Here is a 25,331-nt window from a genome sequence, read left to right as displayed (position 1 = left end):
CCCCCCCCCCCCCCACCCCCCCCCCCACCCCCCGCTGCAACCACCACCCCAAGTATTTCAGATCTGTGGGAAACACTGACATCCCATTTCCAATATGAAAAAAACACTGAAACTTGTTAATTTGTTTTTGGTTCATTTATAGTTGTGAGTGTGTCTGTGCTCCTGAATATATATACCTACCCTCTCAAATGGAAATATGTGTTTACATAAATGGTGACCACACCGTTTGAGACCCACTGAGAACTTAGACTAAGTTAACTATCTAAACACTCAGAGAGTGCTTTACCTCACCTGAGCTGAGGTTATCCCGAGCTTGAATGACACACAGAGACCAATCAAGGGCTTTGATTTATGATCTGTATGACAGTGGCCATGTCGGCAGGCCACATCATGTGGACAGCCAGTCACCCTGTGTGAGGCAGGCCACTAACAGGCCAGAAGGAGGCGAGATCAGAGCAAGGGAGCGAGGAGATTCATTGTCCACAAGTTAATCGATCGCAGATGGGTCGGTGGTCACGGACGAATAAAAAAAAAAAAACATTAAAAAAATTTTTTATAAAAAAAAAACAAAAAAAAACTAAATGGGTCGCGAAATATACTTGGGCGGCCGTTAATATACCTGGGCGGCCCGCCCAGGTATAGTCTATGTGTGGGAAACCCTGGGATGAGTAATGCAGATATCACTGTGTAGTGTGTGCACTTTCCAAGGGGCTTCAGTGAAGTGTCATTATACATTATTAACTTTCTGCTGCATTTCTCCAGTTGGACACCTTTAACCCTCCCTACAGGCCGATCACGCAGACTGGGTGGGGCCTCATTTCGCCGCTGCAAGGCTCCACTTTTCTCCAATCAAGTAGTACAGCAGTTTTACCTTACCAGTCTTCCATAGTTAGATCCAGTGGTGGCTGGTGGAAAATATTTTTGGTGGGGCTATGGAAATGGTGACCAAACCATACTAGGGGGGTCCGGGGGGATGCTCCCCCGGAAAAACGTTCTCCTCTAAATGTTAGAGGGGGGGGGGGGGAGGAAAAATTGTGTGTGTGTGTGTGAGATACTTGCCAATGCCAACCCTGCCGATTTTCGCGGGAGACTCCTGATTTCATTGCCCTCTCCCGGTTTCCTCCCGGGGTCATATTTCTCCCGCATTTCTCCCGATTTCTGACAAAATCAGATTTACTCACAACTGTTTCCACTCAGACTTTAATACAGCTACACCATTGTTTGGTTTCCATGGTAGCGCGTCTCTTTGGTAGCGCGTCTCTTTAGTAGCGCGCGCAACTCAAAGTCTGAGAGGGTGAGGATTGGAAGATAGTCACAGAAAACTGAACAAGAATCGACAACTCGACCCTCTGCTCACTCCTTTCCTGTAAAATACAGGTCCAGCCCACACATATGCTCCATGGTGCTACAGGCATTGCAGCCATCCTCATTAACTACTGTAGCGTCACCTTGGATACGAGTCCAAACAACTCACAGACTGCATCGGGCGCTGAAATTCGCGCCCTATGACTATCAGATCTGACGACGCTGATTGGCTGAAATTATGTTTCGGCGGCATAGTTTGATAGCAACAGTCAGCAATGTGTTGGCTGCTGCTGCACTGGCTGAGGGGTCCTTTCTTAGCGCCCAGACGAGAGGGTAATGATACACGCTGCGGCCAGGCAAGAAACATGTGACTTATCAGTAACTTTAGACATCGTAACACGATTCTATTGTAGATTATACATTTTACTGATACCAACTATATAATATTTACCTTGTTCATTAAAAATTAAAATTAAAAAAATATTTTTTTTTAAATTTATTTTTAATTTGTAATGACAATCAAAACATGTGGGAAGAGGGGCCGCCACTGGTTAGATCCATGTACAAACAGAATTCCTCCTTCCATCTTTTCCACGCATGTGACAAGTTAGCATCATCAAAGTCAATTTTACCCGGCGGTTTGATTGCATTCTCCATGTCCACTCGTGCGTAGCGCTGTCACTCGGGTCGTCTTCTTAGCTCCCTCTCGCTAGCCACTCACTCAATCCTCGTGGTGCGCTAGAACGCTGTTCTCCAGGGCTGGATTCGTGTCGCTGCCACCATGTTTCAATATGTATTGTGTACTATACTGATAATAACGACACACTCTATCTTACTCTCACTTACTTTACTTGTTATGTTCGTTCCACAAGATACAATGCAACATCCTAGCCGTGCTAACTTCAGAACTGACGCTCATGCCTGGTCCCTCGACTCATGTCGTCCCCCCGGGCCACCTGTGCATCAAAAAACAATGTCCCCCTGGCAAACGTATATAGAGTGGCGAAGTCCCTCCCCTTCCGGGGGACCTCCATGGGACCTTAATTCGAAAAAAGTATTGAAGTCAATGGAGAGAGAAAGATTATCTTTCGATCCCGTTTGAATTGTGCCACAAATTACACATATGATGTTTGTCAATTTAAAAGATAATTTTGCAAGTCAAAAAAATAAAAATGTGTCGTAAAAATGTGAAGTAACACTTTTTTTTGTGTGAAACCGCTCAATGAACTACATCTCCCGTCTCACACCACACACCAAGACGGCCGTCACGTTGGCACATTTCACTTCTTTCTTTCAGAATGAGGCGAAAAGTATTAAAAGAGGTGAAAATCACTCCAAGTCTGGGCACGTTGAGAGCTGTACATACACAAAAGGGGAGTTAGTCGGTTCCGTAAGAGCCAGCATGCGGGACCGGGATTCTGGGATTTGTAGTCTTTCTAGTTGCGTATTTTTCATAGTCTTATATTTCAACAGTTTACGACAAACTGTGACTTTTTTGACATGGAAATATTTTTTTAAGATTGACAAACATCATATGTGTAATTCGTGGCACAATTCAAATGGGATCGAAAGATAATCTTTCTCTCTCCATTGACTTCAATACATAATTATTCCGAAATAAGGTCCCATGGACCGGAAGTAGATGAGCGTGACTTCGCCACTCTATTGCAACAGACCTCGGTTCGTTTTCGTCTCCGTGTGGCCGGGGCCTTAGAAACATTTGGAAATGCAGTTTTGTGTGTGTGTCATAGAGCTTAACCAACCGTGAGAATTCCCACCACAACAACACAGACTATAACACCCCATAAATACCAACCACCAACTATGTGCAATATGTGCTATTTGTGCAATATATATATATGCCGTTAATAACTGCAATATATACCTGGCTGCTAAATCCTAAGAACTGTTACAGGATGTGTATTTTGTAAATTGTGTGACTTTTTTAAATTATATTTTGTATTATATAACTTTTTTTTTTAATGCATTTAACATATGTAACATTAAGCTGTCTTTGGCTCTTTTTCTGCTGTAACAACATAAATGTCCCCTCTGTGGGACTAATAAAGGTATTCTGATTCTGAAATGTTCTAATGCACGCATCTCTTTGCATTCTTAGTATGAGAACATCTGGGGGGTATGAGAACATCAGTTCAACTCAAGGTCATGAAAGGAAGGAAGCGAGTTTTGTGCAAATCATTTTATTCATTGATAGCAGACAGAACAGAAAAAGAGACTCTCTGGTTTACATGTGGAAACTTTATACAACATAAAAAGGACCCAAGCAGCACACACTTCTTTTTTAATATGCCTGCTTATAAAACACTGCTGGTCCACAGTCGTGGTGCCAGGGAGGATAAAGTGTGTATGAATGTTGAGGTGAGGAACTTTAGGACATTTATTGGCGGGTGGGGGCTGTGGGCTCTCCATTTTTTCTTCCTCTTCTCCAGAAAAAAGGCATACCTAAAAGGCTAAACTCAAAATATAACATGGAACTAATTATTGTGAAGGCTGATGTGAAGAAGAGGGGAACTAATGCCAGCAGAGATAACTCAATCAGTATTATCCATAAACATAAATATCCTTATGCTGTTTTTCCTATAATTGACAGATAAGTCCTATTCACTGGCGAAAAATATAAAATTAAACTTCGACAGGATTGTTGTCATTTGCATGATACATTTTTTTGAGCACATTTATGACCAACTATGCACACTAAATATATGCTTTGTGACAATCACCAAGGCTGAAATATAAATTTGGATTGATATTAAGTTAACCTCTACCCTTCTTTCAGCAAAAAGAAAAACTCCATGACTTTCCTCCTTCTCTGACAACCTTAAAATGTTTGTGCAGCCACTTATACCACCACTTCCATGTGACAGTTTACTTTAAAAGTACTTTCCCTAGTTGATAGCTGAGTCAATTCAACGTAAAATGATAAATGCCATTTTTGCGATTGTAACTGTGGTACATCCCGTTTGATTATAATGTAAATGAATTCAGATAGCCATATGACGTGCTCAGGATAAATAGGCTTATGTTTTCTTTGCTCTTCTCTGTATTATTACAGACATTATACAAGAGTGAATCAGTCATGTTATAGTACAGCTTTGTAAACTCACAAAACAAGAAATGTGTTTTCATCACCTTCAGAAACAGAGCAATCACACCAAAACACTCACGATCACTCATTTTGTTTGAACCTTTCTTCAGGACAATTACAAGCGCAATACTGAATAATTGTTAATAATAAAACTATGTGATATGACATCATTTATATTCAGACCACACATCCATGGACAGGTGAGAACAAAACGGGCGGTGGCATGTCTGCAAAGTCTTATTAAGATCCTGTTTTAGTCAAAGGTGACAGCTCTTCTTAGTGTCTGCCGATTCTCTGCAGCTCATTTCCTTCTTCAATTCCTTCTTCTCCTTCTCCTCTTTTTCTCTCTCAGAGCCACCAGAAGCGTACGTAGACAATGAGCATGATGAAAAAGACGCCGCCGGCTGCCAGCTTGGCATAGGTGGAGCGGGTGTTCAGATACTTGGCGTCGCTCCTGTACTTCTTGGACAGGCTGGACAAGTTGCTGGCCTTGGAGTCCAGCGCTGCAGGGGGGAGAAGAGGAGGAAACGAGACAAGAGGAGAGAGGAGAAAAAAGAGGGGAACGAGACAGATAAGGACAACATCTAAAGAGGATCACAGTGTGAATATGAAAAGCATCCTTCCCCTCTGCATTGATAAGATAAGACCTACTTTAACGACCCAAAATTGGGACATTTTGCGACAGAGCAGCATGCTAAAACAAGGCATTACACATCAATTGAAAAATAAAAACAGTAGAAAAAAACAAATAGAAAATAGAAACATCTCAAAATAGAAAATAAAACAGAACTAAAAAGTAAAATATATACAAATTGTCCTTGAAAGATACAAATCTGTAGACTATCTGACAAATAAACACTAAGAAGGGCCAAATTACATCCAACACAATTTCAAAGTAGGTGTGCAAGGAATGGCATATTAAATTAAATGTAAATGTACACTTTGAAGAAAAGTCCAGTTATAAGTTATAAGTTAACAAAAGAGATGGAGCAGTGAGTTCTCTGCCAGCCGGGGGTGAGTTGTTATACAGAGTTATTGCGGTCAGCAGGAATGTTCCCCTGTACCGATGATTTAACCCGGGTTAACGTGGTCTTACCCGACAGAGCCTCTCCTCTCTGCAGCACCTCCTCTATGTTAGCCACCATGATCCTCTGGACGTCCTGCAGCTCTGTGTTGATGCTGCCCAGATTCCTCCTCGCTCGGCTGTCGATGTACGACTTCTTGGTTTTTTGGATGTAGGTGTCTGGGGAGGAAGCGGCATCAAATGAAACAAGCAGATAGGCGTGTGTTCCTCAAACTGCAGCATTAGTTATGCCCATCAGCTCTTTCTACCACAGTCTTGATATACTTTTATATCCGAGTGTTTGACAACTTCCCCTCTCTGATAGATTTAATAAGAGGCATAATAAACTAGAGAAGGGGCATTTGAGTTGGCTCCAAATTGATTTCCTATGCAGTTCAAGGGACATTGTTATAACAAGAAGTGTGGGGTAGCAGAAGGGACCAGCGATGCAGGGAAAGTGGGTTGAAAGGTATCAAATGTACATCTTATGAAATGGAGAGCAACATCTGCTTGGAGGCTTTGTTGTGATCTGCCAAAAAACTGCCAAAGAGAAAGTGAAGCAGTGCTGGGCGAGTGAGCGCCAGCATTGGCAGTGATTCATGATTTCTCCCCTTCAAGGAACTGGCTTATAATTTGCATGGATGTTAAGACTGAAAACGTATTGTGTGAGTAACTGATCAACAAACTCGATACAATGATTGAAATTAACCTCATGCTACATGTCACAGATCTACATTAAATCTTATTTCTTTATCAATTAGATTTAAAAAAACATATTTAGTTTAGTCAGTCTTTCTTTGTTACCTTTTTTTGAAAACGACCCCAAGAGCCAATTATCAGTATATAGATTTCACATTTGGGAAAACAAAGCACTGATCAGAAAAGAAAAAGGTAATGTGGCATTGCAACATATCATAAACATAATAGTCTCGAATGTTTTTGAAACAACTTTCTGCACAGAGGAAGTCATTCAGTTGTTTCTGACTCTCTTGCCTTCTTACCAAATTCAATGAAGGAGTATGGCCGTGAAACTGTAGGGACCTTCTTCCCATGCTGCTCATGAAACTCTGCCTGCAGGTCTTCAAGGTAAGCAAAGGCCAGCTTCTTAGCAAAGCTGGCTTCACACAGCACCAGGTACACCACGCCTTTCTCTATAACATAGCTGCAGGAGAACACAAATGTGGGGAAAACTGTCAAGAAACCATCGGAGAGGAAATGTCACTGTAATGATAATTGTAGATAAGACACTGTGAATTTAAAGTTAGAAAATGTGTGTTTCGAAGTGCAAGCTGGATTGAACTCTTTGAAGAGGATTGTGTATAGATTTGAGTGTTGCTGAAATCTGGGCTACTACAATTTCTAAAGCAATATTGTAAGTGTTGTATATATTTTGTCTTTTTGTTCGTCGTTTGCTTTGTTTGTTTTATTTTGTTGTGTCTATTTGAGAACGTGTATACTTATCTAATTTACTCCGTTTTTTAATTTTAATTTTTAAAATGCTGTTTTCTTTCATGCTGGGGGTGGGGGGTATATTTGATCTGCTTTTTGGCAGTCTGGTTTAAATGTGCACTGTTGCATCTACAGTATGTATTTGACGGCCCAATGACATTCTGTATGATTTTTCACTATAATGTAAACTTTCAAAAAGAAAGTGTTAAATAAGAAAGAAAATGTATGTTTCTCGTGCTCTTCATACTCACTGAAATGCCATGGAGCCGGCCTCTAAAGTGCAGCGTGATGGACTCTGTTCATTGAGTTTCCTGAAGAGCTGCTTAGCTTGACTCTGATACTGCTGAAGGTCCCGACCCAACTGAACATACAGAACAGAAAACACATCAGATACCAGACATCTCACACAGGAAATATGGCTGTTTTCATCAGGGCAAGAAGTTGACTGTTGTTTTCCACATTTGCATGTAGAGCAAATAGCATTTATTTTTAGCATCAGAGACATAAATGACAGATATGAGCGTGTTAACTTGCTTAAAAGAGAGATTAAAATATATTTTGACAATTTCTTGCCCTGTTTGTGTGCAGGATATAAACTGTCGGCACAAAGCACCACAGACAGACTCAGCAGTGTGATGCTACAACTGAGACTGAAGGCAATGCTTTATTTTTGGACAAAAAGCCACTCCAGCTGTTTGTGGTTAACCGTTTATGTGAAGCATGTTGGTGATTGATGAGATTGATTCCATTAATGTTGTTTACTCTAGGAAATAACAGATGTTCCTACAGAAACACTGTAGCATCACAGAAACACGTATGAGGTTGCAGAGCAGAGACACAACAAACCTTTTCACTTCCCTTTATGAAAGCAAACGAGAGAGTGAGGGAGAGATGTTAGACTCCTGGCAGCTCATGCTCAAACATAACACAACAACTTAACATGGTACAATGTTAACATCTTTCATATGTTAAGTTTATGTTTGTGTAATAGAGTTTAGAGGATAATATCAATCTTTTGAAGGTTTTTTTTTGTACCCTTATTAGACATTGTAATGTACAGGGTATAGCATGCAATCCAAGCAGGCACGTTGCACCATTCAGCCACTTGGGCACTCTAATATTTAGGGGTCTTTAAACAACATATAAAACACATAAGACTGTTATCATTTTAAAAACACTTTATAATACTCCCCCTGGTTATTAAAACATTTCAAGCACAGTATCTTCAGAGTAGATCATTTTATATTTTGCAATAAATGAGTCAGTGCTCTCTGCTGGACACATTGTGTAATACGCATTTTTTCAAGTCAAACCTTTTTCTTTCACTTGTATAAATGTATTTAGAAATGCAATAACTCTAACCATCCCTATTGTCCAAACCAGCTTGTTTTTTAATACATTGTATTTATTTAAATGCTCTGATCAGATCCCCTTTATAATCCCAGTTGTATCTAAGGAGGTCAGTAAAAACAATTGTTTTATGTTTTTGTCTCTTTCTGATTGGAGTAGGTGACCCCAAAAATAAATAAATATATATATAGTGGTTATTTAAAGATGTTTTGTTTTGTAATATTGAGACAAATTGTCTTTCTTTTCAGTAATACTTTCATTCATCTGTTTTGTTTCAATTTTTTTGTTATAGTGTCTAGTCTATGGTTTGGCTTTTTTCATTATTCTGTTTTTGTTTCCTTATTTTAATTCAATTCAAATGTTATATTTCATACCGTGAATACTATAGATATACTATACATATTTTTGCATAGGCCTATATTTTCTTTGTATATTCATTTCTCTTGTGCAATGCCTTATAATCTGCTGCAACACAAGCATTTCACAATTTGGGATCAAGAGTCTATCTACCTATGTAATAATTCAATAACTGTTATATACACAAATCTCATCAAAAGCAACAACAGCCTAATGTCGTGGCAAAATCAATATTGAGCCATTGGCTACAAAACCACATTATATTGGATTATCTCCACATAGCCCAGCCCTGCCTCACACAGCATACAGGCAAAGTTATGCGATACTTCATTATGAAATAAGGTCAGGGTTGAAACACGGTGAGCCTGTTCTGTGCTTAATGAATCCGTTGCTTTATGTACATAAAAGGCAGGCTATGTGGACATAAACAGGCCTGCAGTAGCTGGTGGATGTTAGCTAACGTGTCACTACCATAGCTACAACTCAGAGGCGTCACAGCAGGATCCTGCAGTGATAACAGAAGCAGCTTGCTAATACAAAAAACACAGAAATGTTAACCTGCTCGTCCTCCTGCATGGAGGCGGCTAACGGCAGCCCGTCCGCCAGCCGAGCGATCATCGTCAGCAGCACCATCTCTCCGGTGGCGGTGGTTCTCCGGTGATTCTAGGGGGGAACAGATATATATCACAGGTGAAGCAGAGAGCGACTGACAGGGAGCTGACAACACCACAGGACTGACGCTGAGCTGGCCGGAAACGCAAGAGCTTTGGGTGTCACCGCTAAATAATTCCGCCCTCTCGTTATGCGGAACCAGGGGATGATCAAAACAGTTCCGTGTCATTTTTACTTGTGACGTGTTTTTGTTTTCTAGTCAGTTGTGGAATACAGACACTTAATTGAAATGAGGATAATTCATTTTACTGAAATGTTTACAGTAATTAAAAACAACTCAAGAAATCAGCCCTGTATTGAGCCGTGGGACAGCTTCTTTTATGCATTTTACAGCTGAGGAAGAATTGCATTACACATATCCTTAATAGAAGGCAACGTTATAATACACACATACAGTTCTGTGTGACTTTTATTTATATTTTTTCTATAAAGACATGCTTTGTTTGGTTAATAGCAAGGGGGTTCAATTCAGCTCCCTACTTGAACCATTATAATACCGTTGAATGTGGAAATACTCCACTATAAGTATAATAATCACAATATTTACAGTATTAAAAAAAAGCAGTCCTGTTTCCAGTTTTGTGACAATGTATTTTACATTACATGGAGCTTTATGCAGTAGCAAATACTCCACCTAAAGTATGTGACTATTAAAGTAAAACAATGTAGCCTAGTCATTGTGTAATTTTGTTTTTGTTGTGACGAGGCATTTTACAGGTGATCCAAGATTCCAAGATTAAATAGATCATTTGAGATAAGAATTGTACAATTAGTCTAGTTTGACTAATTTGATAATCTGTTAATGAATGGTTAGTTCGAAAGCAGTAATTTGTGCTGTTAAATTAGTGAGTATTATTTTTGGGTTCCTTATTTATTTCAGTAAATATGTGAATATTTATATTTATTTATTTTTCACACAAAATGTGCCCTCTGACTTAGAGATAACATGATGTAACAAATTAAATGCCAGTCTAGTTGTCATTTTCCTTTTTATTTCTTTCAAGGCAGGCGTTAAGAATCCTTGATTATGAACATTGAAAGTGATAGCCTTTTAACATGCCCAGGTAAGGATGCAATATCCACAAAACAGGACGCTCTGCTTGACCTAAATAACTACATAAGCCACTTTTTCATTTCCACTATGCCTCTATGGCACAAAAGGATATCAGTCTTTCTCCACTCCTTTATCGTACTTTACACCACGAAGCAACCAAAGATTGCAATGAGTCAGTTTTTCTAGGAGTTATAAGTGCAAGATATATACAGCTGAAGGCAGCATTGGTAACTTGTAGGGGAAGCCTCAGGAACACAGGCTTCCTCCATTACATAAAGAAAGGGATACTTTTTTTATTGGAGCAACAGGATTCTGTCATCTCTTGAAAAAGAGAATTTAAGGCTTTTCTAAGGATTTATTATGTAGGTGTCCTATATGACTATAAGAATATATTTAAAACAACTGACTTTAAATGTAAGATGGAGCAATGAGCTCCACTAAAGCCGTACAGCAAATCATTTAAGCTCCAGCTACAAAAGCCAGCAAGAATCCACCTTTTGTGGTAGAGTTTTAGCATTGGAACTCTTTCCAAATCCATACACACATTGTAAAACTAAAACACAACAAATAGATAGACTGTATATAGGTCTGCACTCACAACCAATCTATGAGACAGCATCAACTACATAATACTTTGTCCACATAGTGAGAGTCTCCTTCTTCAAGCTATTGGCAGCCTGGTGAGTGATGCAGAGAGCAACAGACCTCTCACAAACCTTCAGTTTTGTCACTTGTGAGCGAGTCAGGCTGGGTGTCCACAGGGAGTCTCTGTCACCGGCTGCAGCCCTGACCCCACAGACCCCCACCAAGTGACCCCCGGCATCTGCCACACAGCACGTCATGTTCTGAGAGGAATGGAAAAAGATCAGAGTGTATCAATTTTTTAGGATATTTAGAAGAAAAACAGCCTGTTTTCATTTGTAAATCATTAAAAAATTATTCCATTCAAAACATTATATTTGCTTTCCATGCATGCAGTGCTTCTTTTCGAGTATATACGCACATTATATAGCACAGGCTAACTATTTACCAGGATGATAGCAGTGACCATATGACAACAAAACACAACTTTAATAGCTCTAAATTGACACACACACACACACACACACACACACACACTTTAGTTCACAACAAGATCAACAGCCTGAGGCGATGGGTTGCTGAACATGCACAGACTGCACTTGTTACGATTTCAGATGTTTTATTTGGGAGCCAACTCATGAATCATGACTTAGAGGTAGAGAAACAAAAACAAAAAATAAACATAAGGAGGTGGGACAGAAACACAGCTACAGAATTCTCAAAAGCTGGTTATGACTAAATGTTTTTTTATAATGCTTTTGATTCTCACATCTGTTTCCATACTGATTCTCTAAATTCACTTGGCAAATGGCAAATAGAGTTGTATTGACAGCGACCACAGGGGTTAAAACAACGCTAACAAACCTTGTAGGGAGGCATTTTGAACAGCAGTGATCTACAGGTTTGGTCCAACCATTGACGAGGTCAACAATTTGCACGTCGTCTAAGAAGTGCAAAAAGGCTATTACATTTCTTTTAGGATTTTTTTTAAATGCCCCAAACTCTAAACTTAGAATCAGCAGAAAGATATCCACTAGGGGTGTAACGGTTCACAAACATTTCGGTTCGGTACGTACCTCGGTTTTTTGGTCACGGTTCGGTTCGGTACGTTTTCGGTACAGCAGAATTTTTTTTCACAAAACAAAACATATATATATATATTTTTATTATTATTATTAAACTGTGAATAATGTATTCACTCAAATAAATACAAAATATAATAAAATAAACATTATGGTGCAGCCTTTCGATGAACTGAAATAATCTGTATTTGAACTTTACTATAGGCTACTAGTACTCACAAAACATAAACTATTAGTTTTGGGGTTTTTAATTATTATTAAACTGTGAATATTCACTCAAATAAATACAAAATATAATAAAATAAACATTAAGGTGCAGCTTTTCGATGAACTGAAATAATCTGTATTTGAACTGTACTGTACTAGTTCCTAAGCAGCCAGCTTGACATTATGACTTGCTTGTCATTGTATTTTCATGTTTTTTTAAAGAAAAATGAACTTGTCCACATTGCTTGCCGAAAGGGCAGATCTGCTGGCACTAACAATGTCTCCTGCTGTGGAGAACACCCTCTCGCTAGGGACAGAGGTAGCAGATACAGCCAGGTAGCGCTTTGCTAACATGGCAACATAAGGATATTTGGCGTTTGTAATAGCTTTGGCTCGGTCTGAACTCTCTGCGAGTGGTGGAGGCTTAAATGCTAGCGGGAGTTGGGTTTGCACTTCAGTCTTTTTTCTTTTGGTATCGGTGATATTCACGTTCGGGTGATGCCATTTCAAGAGTGTGCAAGTTTGATGTATTGCCAGCCGCGTAACCAATGTTAGTTGAACAATGCCGACAAACAGCTTTGGTTCAGTCCACCTGTCTTTGTCCTTCATCCTTGTAAGTAACTGCGAAACCAAAATGTTCCCAAACCGGAGACTTCAATGATGCTGGAGGATTTTCGAGCTCAACTTTATCTGCGTTCGCCATTAATTTTCGACAGTTCCTCAAATTACTGACTACATATGAACGCATCCCTCTGACCAGCTCTCATAGTATGCCTCTCATCCAATGAAATGACTTGCTCGCTCTATGACGCGTTGAACCCAATGTGACCAAATTACTCTGAATGCTGCGACGCAGCACCTGAGATTACTTCCAAAAAGTTGTTCACGTTCTCAATTTTTTACGTTTAACGTTATATTCGTTCGGTACACTTCGGTACACACCTGTACCGAACCGAAGGGCCCGTACCGAATAATTTCGGTACATATCCACACAGAAATACAATTTAACTATCAGCTAATACAATTAATCAAACAAGCACAGGAAATCTGGCAAACTATAACAATTTTTAAAGGAAATGTTAAATACAGAGCTAGGATACAGCAGGGAATATGCAGAATTTCCATCTGTATGATTGTGCAGGTTTTAGATATAATCTGAACTTCTGATTTTGTAATGAAACATAAAAAACAGACATCAAGTCAGAGACCAGTAATTATCAATGGCTTTATTAGTAAGACATTTGTGATTAGTTGTTAGAAATAATACAAAGGATTGGTAAAAAAAGTCACACTCTAAATGTCAAAAGTCAAAACAGGTTTTATGCTCCCTCGTAAAAACTAGGATGTTTCATGACACCCTTTTCCCTTACTTTTGGAGTGATCACTTTTCATGTAATATTGTTCACATCAGAGCACCTTTTATTCTTATTCTTCATCTGATGCTTAAACCCTGAACCAGCTTAAGGTCAGGGCTTTCCATAACTGTGATTTATGAAGAAGAAGTCATTAATGGCAAAACGTTCTACTAACGTGAACCACAGCTTTAAATAACAAAGCTGTCACGCCTATTTTATGTTAGTGTATTGTAAAATATGTTTCATGTGCGATTACATTTATGAAAGATGAAATTACCAAATCCCTCTGCAGGCCGGAGTCAAACAGTCAACGCAGAGAGCTTTAATCAGTGAACTATCCGGTGGCCCTCGTTTTTTATTTTCTTTGTCACGTTGCGTGTCTGACAGAACAGAACTCAAACAAATGAGATTCAGCTCACAGTACAGAATAATAAAGTAACACTGTTAATTTTTGATAGTCCCTTTTCTCTAAATGTAAGAAAAACTAAATTGCAAAAACCCCACGGGTAATATGAGTTAGTAAATTAAAATTTTATAAAATTATAGACACCAAGATTAGAATATTGGTTAAAATATAAAATTTTCCGTCTTTTAACACTGAGATCTGATTGAAAGTTGAACCGTTGAGGGATTTCAACTGTCCAGTATGAAAACATTAGCATTGAGGAAAAATGCTTTTATATTTTTGTTTGATGGACACAGCGACATCAGGATGACACGGCATCAACGGGAGTCGGGGGGGCCCGAGGCTCAGGCCGGACACCTCCACCATCAGCTGCTTATTCACTCCCACATCAAAGCCTTCAAACAAATATAAAAAAGTGTTACAGGTGGAGAAATACTTCTAAAAGAGCATTCATTAAATTACATATATTTGTTACAAAATCCTCATGAAGCAAGTGTCTCTCACCGAGTTTCATGGCCGACCCGAGAAAGTCTTGCAACTTGAACTGCACATGGAAATGAAACAAATATGTCAGTAACCACAAATGATGTCAAATATGAATGAGAAGTTGGGAGCAACAGCATGGAGATGGATGGTACCTGTATTGTCCTGGCTTCGACAAGTTCGCCTTTCTCAAATGCTGATAACAGCTTGTTGAATTGGCATCCTACATAGTTATATGTGCTGCGGGCAGAGAAATGAAACCAGTTTAAATGTATAACTGTTAAGCAGAAAAAAACAAAAGGAGACAAACGGCATGCAGGATCACACACTGACCTTCCAACTGCTCCGTCGGCTCCCAAAACCAGACCCGAAAGCATTTGCTATAACAAAATGAAAGATATTGATATTCAGGCTGGCTCTACTGTGGAGTCATAAAACGTCACATTGCATTATTAGTGGCTACTGATGGATCTCAACAGATGTGGAGGAATAAAAGCTGACCTCGTCCACGCCGTAGAGGAGAGACCAGTTAGGCTTCATGAGGCTGAAACTAAGGCCGAAGTCCATCAGGTCAATGCCGCTGAACTTCACACCTCTGAAGGAGGGAATCTGCTCCTCAATGCCGACCAACAGATCTCTCACCAGCACTGAGAAAAGAGAGAAAAAAGGCCTTGCTGTCATCAAACACGCTCTGACATTCAATGTGCTTTTGCCATAGTTAGGGATGCAGAATTCTTCCATTTCTAAAACTGCATAATCAATGGCACTAACCATTAACTCCGGTGATAGACGGGATGTGATAATAGTAGAAAGGCAGATTTGGGGCAGCTGAAGCCACTGCCTTGAGGTAAGACCTCAAAGCATCTGTAGGATGAGAGGGCAAATAACGGTCATATTTTACTGAGATAGACAGGTAGAGTGTTGACATGTAAATTGAATGTAAAAGTGGGTGTTAAGCGGCACACATTTGCATTTCAAGAAGTGGAAATACATGCTTTTCCCACAAAAACTATTACATACGGGCATTCTTGGGCTTGAAGAAGGAGGGGGAAATGACTGCAATCGAATCTGCCTCGATCTGTGCTGCATGGAGAGCCTGCAGGGAGCATGAACATTGAGAAATGAAAACAAAGGCAATTTGTAGTTCATGCTACAGTACGTTGAATATATTACAAATTATAGTTTGAACAGTAAACCTTTACTGCTGTTTTTTGATGTATAGATAGTTTAGTTGCCTTTGTAAAAAGAAATCCAGTATACCAAGTTCTAGTCATGCAGTAATTCAAGCTGACAATTTGTTTAAAGAAGTAGTTTTTACTACTAAAGCCTCTGGGTACCCACCATCTGCTCAGAGTCAATAAATAGTCACAAAAAAAGTCACACTCGTAAAATGGTGCAATTCCTTAAATGCCGAACTATTCCTTTAATGGGGCATGCAATCCCATACTGACACAGCTCAATACTTCCAAGACATCAGAGTGACTGATTATTTGAAAGACCACAAGCATTTTCTAGATTAAAGAAGGAACAAAACATGGGAAACATTTGTGTATTTATCAGGAAAGTGATATAGACTTGTATATCACCCTCACTGTCTTCACTTACACATTATGTAAATACTTTCTGAACTAAGCTGCCAACGCAGGCTGAAGGAAATCACATCCAACATTAAAACATTAAATCATCACTATGGCTGTGAAATCAGAGGAGTGGGAACTGCATTGCTATTTGTTAGTGCTATAACATCAAGCATTTTTGCATTTTTTGGTGATCTGCGCTTTGCATGTAAGCTATAGAATTACAATTGAGAGAGTAGCAAAAGTCGGAAAAGTTTCTAACACTCCCATTCATCAAACTGTAAATACCTGCAGGAAAAACATTGCTTTCAAAAAAGCAAAAACCCAGAAGGTAGAATTGTCAATGTGGCATTTAAAGAGGAAATAATCTTATATTAACTAAACTTAGTTTTTAAACAAGACTTGCCTTTAATGCTATGTGATACTTACTTCCTTCATTCATTCATTTAAGAACCTCAGTGGGACCACGCTTGTCTGATAATAATAATTAGTAATCATACTTCATGAAACACACTTACTATTACTCTTGTGTGTCATGTCTTTTGTTCACATATTAAAGCCACTCACCAGGTCTTGGGAATCTTTAAGACTCATGCAGCCGACATGCACAACAACATGATCCATTCTGTCGAGACATGCACACACATACAAAATAAATCTCACAAACTGTTTCTGTTTCGTGACCCTCAACATATCAACACATGTCCAGATAAAGATGATGAGTGGCCACTTACTTGCCCTTGGCTTTCTTACACCACTCCTCAGCCAGGAGCTTCCTCTCTGCGACAGTGAGAGACATGCTCTCTCCGGTGGTGCCATTCACTGAAAGCAAGAAAAGTCTTGTTTAATAAATACTGTTTCCCAAGTAACAAAAGCACATCTCACAGGAAAGGAAAGGGAACAAACACACCTGGAACTAGCTGTGATGAATCAGAAAACAATAGCCCACATTAAAGTACAATAGGGCTGCGATATATCAGAAATACCTTGATATCCATATTGCGACAATATCGTAGGCTTGAATATGCTTTCTTAAAAATATTTATACAAATACTTGTATAAATAATCATCAGTAATGTGGATTTAAGTGGAAGTGAGCAAAGACATAATACAACATAAACGTTACTATAATGCAGCCTTTAAAACCAAAAAGAGACTCTTATTATTAAAATCCAAAATCTATGATGATAATATGATATACAGTCTCAAATCATAATATTTATATAATATCAAGATTCAAGGCTTTTACTGTTATTCGTACATATAGCTACAGTGTAGTTATGACAATGAAAATCTTAGGTCACAGGCTCCTCCAACAGTGCAACACAATATAACAGATAATAGTGCAAGTAAATTAAATAGAATAGAAATAGTGCAGAATAGTCCATATGCAAGTAATTGGAATATTTATATATATAAGTTGCAAACAAACATAAACAAATTAAAATACCGCCGTGTCCGTGTGTGCAATGCGTGCTGGGACATAATCAAATATTGGTAATGCGGGTTATGCAGGCAGTGACAGGAGGATAAGAAAAATGTTGAGCACGATTGATTCTATGTTAAATCTAACGGAAACCAGAGTGATATCTGATACAGGAAATGCTGAGTAGTCTTGATAAATAGGGAGATAAGGGCAGACTTTGGGTGTTTCTCAATCTCGAGTACGCTTGCTTGGTAGCACATGTCTTCCGAGCGTCTTGCTTCAGAAGCGAGGCAAGAATACTTCCTGCCATTCGGAAAACAAAAAGTGGAACAGGCTAGCAAGTGTGCGTCATATGAGAGGCCCGCCTTACATTTTCCGCCACAGATTTGGGGAAATTGGTCCGTGCGCAAAGCATTGTGGGGATTTTAAGACTGCGGAGTCTATACATGTGCAGCCTCAAAATGTCTCCAAACGAAGTACGCCGGGCTCGGTAGATTTCCAAGTATGCTGGACATTGAAACAGTACTTCGGTGGCACTCGATGACGTACACTGAACAAAAATATAAACGCAACACTTTTGTTTTTGCTCCCATTTTTCATGAGATGAACTCAAAGATCTAAAACATTTTCTATATACACAAAATAACCATTTCTCTCAAATATTGTTCACAAATCTGAAAACATCTGTGATAGTGAGCACTTCTCCTTTGCCGAGATAATCCATCCCACCTCACAGGTGTGGCAAATCAAGATGCTGATTAGACAGCATGATTATTGCACAGGTGTGCCTTAGGCTGGCCACAATAAAAGGCCACTCTGAAACGTGCAGTTTTGCTTTATTGGGGGGGGGGTCGGGGGGGTCCGAAAACCAGTCAGTATCTGGTGTGAGGGGTAGGGTTAGGGTAATGTTGTGAATTGAGTGGCCCATGGTGGTGGTGGGGTTATGGTATGGGCAGGCGTATGTTATGGACGACGAACACAGGCCACTCGATTCACAACATTACCCTAACCCTACCCCTCACACCAGATACTGACTGGTTTTCGGACCCCCCCAGACCCCCCCAATAAAGCAAAACTGCACGTTTCAGAGTGGCCTTTTATTGTGGCCAGCCTAACGGCCCGTCTACACTACAGGCATAAAATAAATCTTGAAGCTGGGCGTGTCTGAGGCTTGGCGATTTCTCGCGCCCAAGGCGACCAACAACCAATCAGGAATCTCCCGCCCGCCCCCGGCATACAAAGCAAAAAAAAGCCCGCTACTTCTCCACTATTGCCAAAATGGATGCCGGTTTTGTAGCAAGGGTAGCGTTGCTTTATGCAATGTCTCGCAGGAGGGCCACATATTGTGCGTCGCTGTTGGGTACATCCGATACTCAGAAAACGTCTGCAACGGGGGGAATACCACGTTCTTGTCCAAGAGCTCCGCCTGGATGGTGTACTGTTTCAGCAGTACTTCAGGATGAGCAAAGACGTGTTCGACGAGTTGCTCGGAAAAGTCGGTCCACTGATTGCAAAGGCAGACACCCGTATGCGTTTGTCAATCGGACCCGCAGAGCGACTCGCCATCTGGCTACGGTACGTTTTGTGTATTTCTACCTCTTTAATATGACTCTGTATATAAAGAGAGAGAATGCATGCAATGGATGAATGAAGTCTGTGATTTAGTTCAGATGAATGACATTAATTAAGATAGCTAAACACAGTATTGCTCCCCTGTGTGTGTGTGTGTGTGTGTCTGTGGTCTGTGTGTGTCTGTGGTGTGTGTGTGTCTGTAGTATGTGTGTGTCTGTGGTCTGTGTGATGTGTGTGTGTTCTGTGTGTGTTTCTGTGGTATGTGTGTGTTTGTGTCTGTGGTGTGTCTGTGGTCTGTGTGGGTGTCTGTGGTTGTGTCTGTGGTGTGTGTGTGTCTGTGGTCTGTGTCTGTGTGTGTGTGTGTGTCTGTGTGTCTGTGTAGTGTGTGTGGGGGGGGGGGGGGATCTGCGTCTGCGTGGCGTATGACATTTTTAAAAATCATGTATATTACTTTTTTCTCAGGTACCTGGCAACCGGTGACTCATACAGGACCATAGCATTCAGCTATCGGGTCGGGCATGCAACAGTGGCTGTCATCGTGAAGGAGGTTGCGGGTGCCATCTGGACCGCGCTGGTCGAGGAGACCATGCCGGTACCACAGACGGAGGACTGGAGAGCCATCGCTGCTAGGTTCCAGGAGCGCTGGAACTTTCTGAATTGCGTTGGTGCCATTGATGGGAAGCACGTGGTGATCCAGGCTCCGGCAAATTCTGGGTCCCTGTACTTCAACTACAAGTCCACCCACTCCTTGGTACTACTGGCTGTAGTGGATGCCCAGTACATCTTCAGGGTAGTGGATGTCGGAGGTTTTGGAAGGAGCAGCGACTGTGGGAGCCTGCGGAATTCCGCTTTTGGAGAGGGCCTCCGAGATGGCAGTCTGCAGCTACCACCTGACACCGTCATCCCAGGAGCAGAGCGGCTGGGCCTTCTTCCCCATGTGTTTGTTGGGGATGAGGCTTTTCCGCTGCTGCGTCCGTTCCCTGGACGCCAGATCACGCGTGAAAGGAGGCTGTTCAATTACCACCTCAACCGGGCCAGGTTGGTTGTTGAATGTGCGTTTGGCATCCTCGCATCACAGTGGAGAATGTTCCGGCGTGTCATCACCACCAGCCCGGAGGTAACAGAGTTGTGTGTGAAGGCCACCTGTGTGTTGCACAACTTCCTCCGCAGGAAAACAATAGGAAGGCCATCACGCACACCTGTCGTCCCTGTCGTCGCAGAGTCGAGTGATGAAGCTCCAACCCTGCGCGATGCACCTAGGATGGGCTCAAACAACGCCACACGCCGATCCATCCAACTGCGGGAGACCTTCTGCTCCTATTTGAATGAGGAGGGTGTAGTGTCATGGCAGCATAAAGTGGTGTAGGGTCACCATGGCTCCTCCAAACCAAAAGCTCTTTTAAGAGCTACCCATTTTCTTTAAAGAGCCATTTTAAAATCAAACATTCCTAATAAACATGTTTCTTGAATTGATATTATTATATTATGATATGACTAACAACCTTTTTCTTTCAGCCCTGTTTTTACTGATAAACCACTCATAATTTCAATAGGTTTTCACATGAACAATTACAGAAGAAAGCACATTATATATACCGACGTACATGAAGCTTCTGGTATGTTGCAACTGACAAACCACATGAACAAGTGAAGACACAGTATAGCCATAACATACTTTAAATAATGTTTTATTTGGAGTGTAAAAAAATGTAATGTGGATCAGTATGTGTGAAAAAATTATTAAATTAGAAATGTTCCTGGTCCATGTAAAAAATTAGCTGGTGTATCCCGAGGCGGACTCTTGCCCTCTGTCCCCTTGTCATCAGCCTCATGGTGGGCAAGAAGCTCTTAAAAAACTGCAAGTCCTCGTCCTCCTCCACCACTGGTGGGGTTGGCTGGGCAATTGCTGGGTAATTGCTGACAGCAGACAGCAGACTTCTTTCGAACGGGGACATCTCCCTCTCCCTCCCCCGTGTTTTCCCCCGGACCTCAGCATTCTCCACCTGGCTGGCTGCTGCGGGCTAACTGGTGGACTGGCTGGCTGACTGGCTGACTGGCTGGCTGGCTGACTGGCTGACTGGCTGGCTGACTGGCTGGCTGACTGGCTGGCTGACTGGCTGGCTGACTGGCTGGCTGACTGGCTGGCTCACTCTCTACCTGGCTCTCTTCCTCTGCCACCAGGGTGGATGGAGGCAGGGTCTGCCGGGGGACATTGCTGGACGTCTCACGGTCTATGATGAATGGGGTTAAAAACCCCATCACTGCCATGAAACGCCAGGGCTTGTACCCTGCCCCGTTTCTTTTTGCCTCCTTCTCCATATTCTTCTCCTTGCGGAACCTTTCCCTCAGAGTCTTCCATCTCTTTTTGCACACATCCTCTAATAAAATGAAATGAAATAATAAAGTTAATAAATAATAAAGTTAATTTCTTGAATTTACTAAATTATTCCTCCATTAATGAATGCTATTTTTATGCTACATTCCATGCTGGCTAAATATACTGTCTATGCTTGATAGCTGTGCATGTATTATATGTTATGTTATATATTAAGGGTAATATTGGTATATTATACATATATATAATATATTATTGGTATATATATATATATTAGTATATTAATATATTATATTAAGATATAAGATTATATATTATGCTTATAATATTATTTTTTTATTATTATATTAATATATATTATATGTTATGCTACATTACTAGCTGTCCATTTAATGTTAAAATGAAGTAAACTGGATATAAACTCCCCAAACAGTTGAAAACCTACCAGTTTCACCAACTGTCTCTGCCACCTCCCGCCATGCCTGGTTCCTCCGGTTTAGGTCCCGGTAGGTGAACAGAGTACAGTCATACAGGACTGGGACATTTGCCACGGCAATGATTAATTTATCCTCCATTTGATGACATATGGAAAATAGTCAAGACCTGCGGTATCAGCATACACCCGGTTTGATTGGCTAGCGCTTGTACTGGCGGGAATTGCATAAACGGGATTTGATTGGCTGATGCCAAGCATCGAGCCGCAAAAGTTGAACATTGCTCAACTTTTGATGCTCGCGATGCTTGCAAAGCCACGCTCCGCTCCCCACAATGCAGTTCGGCGAAGATTCAAAATCAACTACGTCACCCCATTCAAGTGAATGGGCGAAGCGTTGAAGGCATTTTTCGATGACACAGGCACACCTGTGCAATAATCATGTTGTCTAATCAGCATCTTGATATGCCACACCTGTGAGGTGGGATGGATTATCTCGGCAAAAGAGAAGTGCTCACTATCACAGATTTTTTCAGATTTGTGAACAATATTTGAGAGAAATGGTTATTTTGTGTATATAGAAAATGTTTTAGATCTTTGAGTTCATCTCATGAAAAATGGGAGCAAAAACAAAAGTGTTGCATTTATATTTTTGTTCAGTGTAGTATGCTTGAAATAGTGGCTCTGGAGCAGCTTTACTCGCGATTGAGAAACACCCTTTATCTCTCTATACTGATTTGATCTTTTCTGTGTTTCTGTTCCAGGGACAATGAGCAAACAAATACCAAACAAAGCAAGAGGAAAAATAATACATTCCTTTGTTGCCAGAAAGGTCATTTAACACTAAGTTAACTGAAGAGCAACACATAACTAAAAGTAAGGCTTTCTAATCTGCTTTTCCTGGGAAATTATATGAATTTAAACTGTTTTTTTTTTGCATTTCAAATGACAGATAATGCCTTCAACTTGTTTGCAAGGCCTAAAGACATTTGTAGTAATTTGGTGAGCAACATGTAAGCATTAATCCACAAAGCACAGGGATAGTGCTATAATGTCATTATTTGAGATAATTGTTTTTGAAATACATATTTTAAATGGAATATTAGGGAGAATAATTCCAGCTGATGTGTCTTTTAATGAGATGTGTCTGCACTAAAAACAAGGAAATGTGCATGTTTTGAGGAAATTATTATGCGAGTCTCACTATGAAGCAATATGTGTCAGTTACAGTGTGTTGAAAACTGATTTTTGTATTGCTGTCTGAGCAAATATAATCTAAACTAACAACCAGTGGTGTAAAGTAACTACATACTTATACTATAATTAAGTAAAATGTTGAGGTACGTCTACTTTACTTGAGTATTTCCATTTTTTGCTACTTTGTACTTCTACCCCACTACAATTCAGAGGTAAATCGTGTACTTTTACTCCACTAAATGTATTTAATACCTTTAGTTAGTTACTTTGCTGATTTGGATTGATAATGTAAAATATAAACAATTAAATCAGACTTTAGCTACACCTGGAGTAAATTCGAAATCTACCCTGCAGTATACAAAGTCATTCAAACTAGCTCCACCTTTACCAGCTTTGAGAACACTTTAATGAATCAATATTTATTATTAAAACATATGATATATATTATTCTGAAACAAACCAATTTGGGTAAAAAGTACTTTTACTCATGGTACTTTAAGTATATTTTGATGCTTATACTTTTGTAATATTACTTAAGTAACATTTTGAATGTAGGACTTTTTCGAGTTTTCCTACACTCTGGTTCTTCTACTTTTACTCAAGTACAAGATGTACTTCTCCCACCTCTGCTAACACCTAACGGAAGTTGGGTATTGCTTTTCAACCCGAAAGGAGGGATAACACGGTTAACACAGGACCAACAAAATGTACACATACAAACTAACAAGGTGAAACATAAATCATGTAACACTATGCATTTGATTCAGATTGCAACAGATATATTTACAAATAATAAAAGTAAAATTACACTTGTAAACTTACCAAATATCTTTGTAACACCTTGCCTCTCTGTCAAGTAGTCAACATAAGGTCCGATCTCTTTTATGTTGATTTCACTGTTTTGGGAAAATGTGAAAATATTGTTCTAAAAATGTGTCAAAACAGAAAAAAAAACGATGCTCCAGATTTACAGGACTGTGCAATAATGTACACTTTCTCGCAAAAACAAATACAACACTTATGAGATGGATTAATGGAACAAAGGGAAGTGATTCAAAAAGGCTACTCACCCTTCTTCGGTTAGTGGAGTAAACGTAGCTGCAACCAGACCTGTCAGCAGTTTTTCAGAAGAAGAGGCCATGATTTCCATAAACTAACAAATTAGATACAAAAGAAAAGAAAATCTAAAGGGTCGTGTTTCCAAGTGGAACCACTGTATTGCTGTTAAAACGCACATTTAAGTCTGCCAGGAGAGAGCTCCCCTCCACCTTTGTTGTAGAAACATATTCTTCTTATATCCCTTAGCGCAGCTAGCACCAGGTGCTAATAACCGGTACCTTGTTCCCTCGCTCACGCGCACTTTGGCTGTGAGCTGCGGCGGGCGTCAGATAAGCCAACATCCCTCACTTTCATCACTTACAGTGCCCATCGTACAGGGCAATGAAAAGTGTAACCGGGGTGAAAAGGGTGTTACATTTACTTAATTATGAATGTTGTTACATCAAGGCCGAAAATCAGGATGAGCACCAACTGTCAAAAATGTTGTTCCCCCTCCCAGAGCTGCCAGCGCAGCGCCCCATCCCCAGATCTGGCGCCCTAGGAGAACTTCTATAACACCAATGCTAAGGACCGGCCCTGACTATACATACATGCTAACAGCGATTATGAAGAGGAAATCCAAATACACTGAAGTAAAGTATTACATTAAAATAACATTTCAGCTCATGCCTACCTGTTCGTGCTTTCCCTTCTGTGCGTCTTGGGCACTGTCTTGTGTTGTGGCGGATGTTAAGGCAGCTGAGCGTCAGGTGACGCCGCAAAGCTTCATGGGAGATGTAGTTGATGAATAAAATAAACATGACAAAACAAGTAGCCTACGAGTTAAAAAAAACAACTTAAAACTCATATTTAATCAATAGTTTCCATTCTCGGTTCGATTTTATTATTTAATTTACAAAACATTGACGCTTGCTTCTTGTTAGTATATTTTAAGATGATAGACCTGTGAACTTATACAAACTTAAAAAGGACGTCTTCTATTTTAACCCTCTAGCATGACTTTTTATTTTGGGAGGAAAAAAATGTTTCACCATGTGTTTTAGGAGCTTAGGGGTCCCTGATATTATATCAATTATAAAATGTGACCCCCCCCTCACCCCTCAACCAGGGGTTGGTTTGTTGCCTCAGGGCAACACTGTGCTAGCCTACGAGGGTATTGAAACACCAAGGATTTCTACAATTCAGAAAAAACAACTCTATATGAATTCAAAATGTTTTCTGTGTGTGTGTGTGTGTGTGTTTGCGTGTACGTGTTTGTATG

General features: G+C 40.2%; 2 protein-coding genes across 5 annotated transcripts; both read right to left on the bottom strand.

Annotated features, from left to right (window-relative positions):
• Window positions 1-3,490: 3,490 nt before the first annotated feature.
• On the bottom strand, window positions 3,491-9,403 carry sec22bb (SEC22 homolog B, vesicle trafficking protein b). Of its 2 annotated transcripts, XM_034223555.1 has the most exons (6): window positions 9,189-9,403; window positions 7,770-7,781; window positions 7,175-7,284; window positions 6,476-6,636; window positions 5,508-5,654; window positions 3,491-4,914 (listed from the first exon to the last, which is right to left on the bottom strand). In XM_034223555.1, exons 1-6 carry the CDS (start codon window positions 9,261-9,263, stop codon window positions 4,760-4,762), a joined length of 660 nt encoding a protein of 219 aa, XP_034079446.1. In that variant the 5' UTR covers window positions 9,264-9,403; the 3' UTR covers window positions 3,491-4,759. The 2 variants fall into 2 exon arrangements, with proteins under 2 accessions (XP_034079446.1, XP_034079447.1); XM_034223556.1 differs by lacking the exon at window positions 7,770-7,781 and having other exon boundaries at window positions 9,189-9,399.
• A 4,035-nt stretch (window positions 9,404-13,438) lies between these two features.
• npl (N-acetylneuraminate pyruvate lyase (dihydrodipicolinate synthase)) lies at window positions 13,439-24,886 on the bottom strand. 3 transcript variants are annotated; one of them, XM_034223578.1, is made up of 12 exons: window positions 24,744-24,886; window positions 24,082-24,121; window positions 23,834-23,907; window positions 16,783-16,870; window positions 16,616-16,673; window positions 15,492-15,567; window positions 15,243-15,335; window positions 14,973-15,118; window positions 14,805-14,851; window positions 14,627-14,711; window positions 14,493-14,532; window positions 13,439-14,383 (listed from the first exon to the last, which is right to left on the bottom strand). In XM_034223578.1, exons 1-12 carry the CDS (start codon window positions 24,868-24,870, stop codon window positions 14,238-14,240), a joined length of 1,020 nt encoding a protein of 339 aa, XP_034079469.1. In that variant the 5' UTR covers window positions 24,871-24,886; the 3' UTR covers window positions 13,439-14,237. The 3 variants fall into 3 exon arrangements, with proteins under 3 accessions (XP_034079469.1, XP_034079470.1, XP_034079471.1); XM_034223579.1 differs by having other exon boundaries at window positions 24,082-24,164; window positions 24,744-24,829; XM_034223580.1 differs by having other exon boundaries at window positions 24,082-24,164; window positions 24,740-24,812.
• Between the last annotated feature and the right edge of the window lie 445 nt (window positions 24,887-25,331).

The sequence above is a fragment of the Gymnodraco acuticeps genome, unplaced genomic scaffold (assembly GCF_902827175.1).
Source record: "Gymnodraco acuticeps unplaced genomic scaffold, fGymAcu1.1, whole genome shotgun sequence".
In the NCBI taxonomy this organism is placed as follows: domain Eukaryota; kingdom Metazoa; phylum Chordata; class Actinopteri; order Perciformes; family Bathydraconidae; genus Gymnodraco; species Gymnodraco acuticeps.
The sequence above is the reverse complement of the archived record's forward strand: the minus strand, read 5'-3'. Positions and strand labels throughout refer to the sequence as shown.

Coding starts and splice junctions, on each gene's coding strand:
- sec22bb (XM_034223555.1), bottom strand. CDS start 9,263: ATGGTGCTGCTGACGATGATCGCTCGGCTGGCGGACGGGCTGCCGTTA. Junction 5,655..6,475: donor ATACTCCTTCATTGAATTTG/GTAAGAAGGCAA, acceptor CTTCCTCCCCAG/ACACCTACATCCAAAAAACC. Junction 4,915..5,507: donor GAGAGGAGAGGCTCTGTCGG/GTAAGACCACGT, acceptor TCCCCCCTGCAG/CGCTGGACTCCAAGGCCAGC.
- npl (XM_034223578.1), bottom strand. CDS start 24,870: ATGTTTATTTTATTCATCAACTACATCTCCCATGAAGCTTTGCGGCGT. Junction 23,908..24,081: donor ACTCCACTAACCGAAGAAGG/GTGAGTAGCCTT, acceptor TTCCCAAAACAG/TGAAATCAACATAAAAGAGA. Junction 14,384..14,492: donor CGGGTCGGCCATGAAACTCG/GTGAGAGACACT, acceptor ATTTGTTTGAAG/GCTTTGATGTGGGAGTGAAT.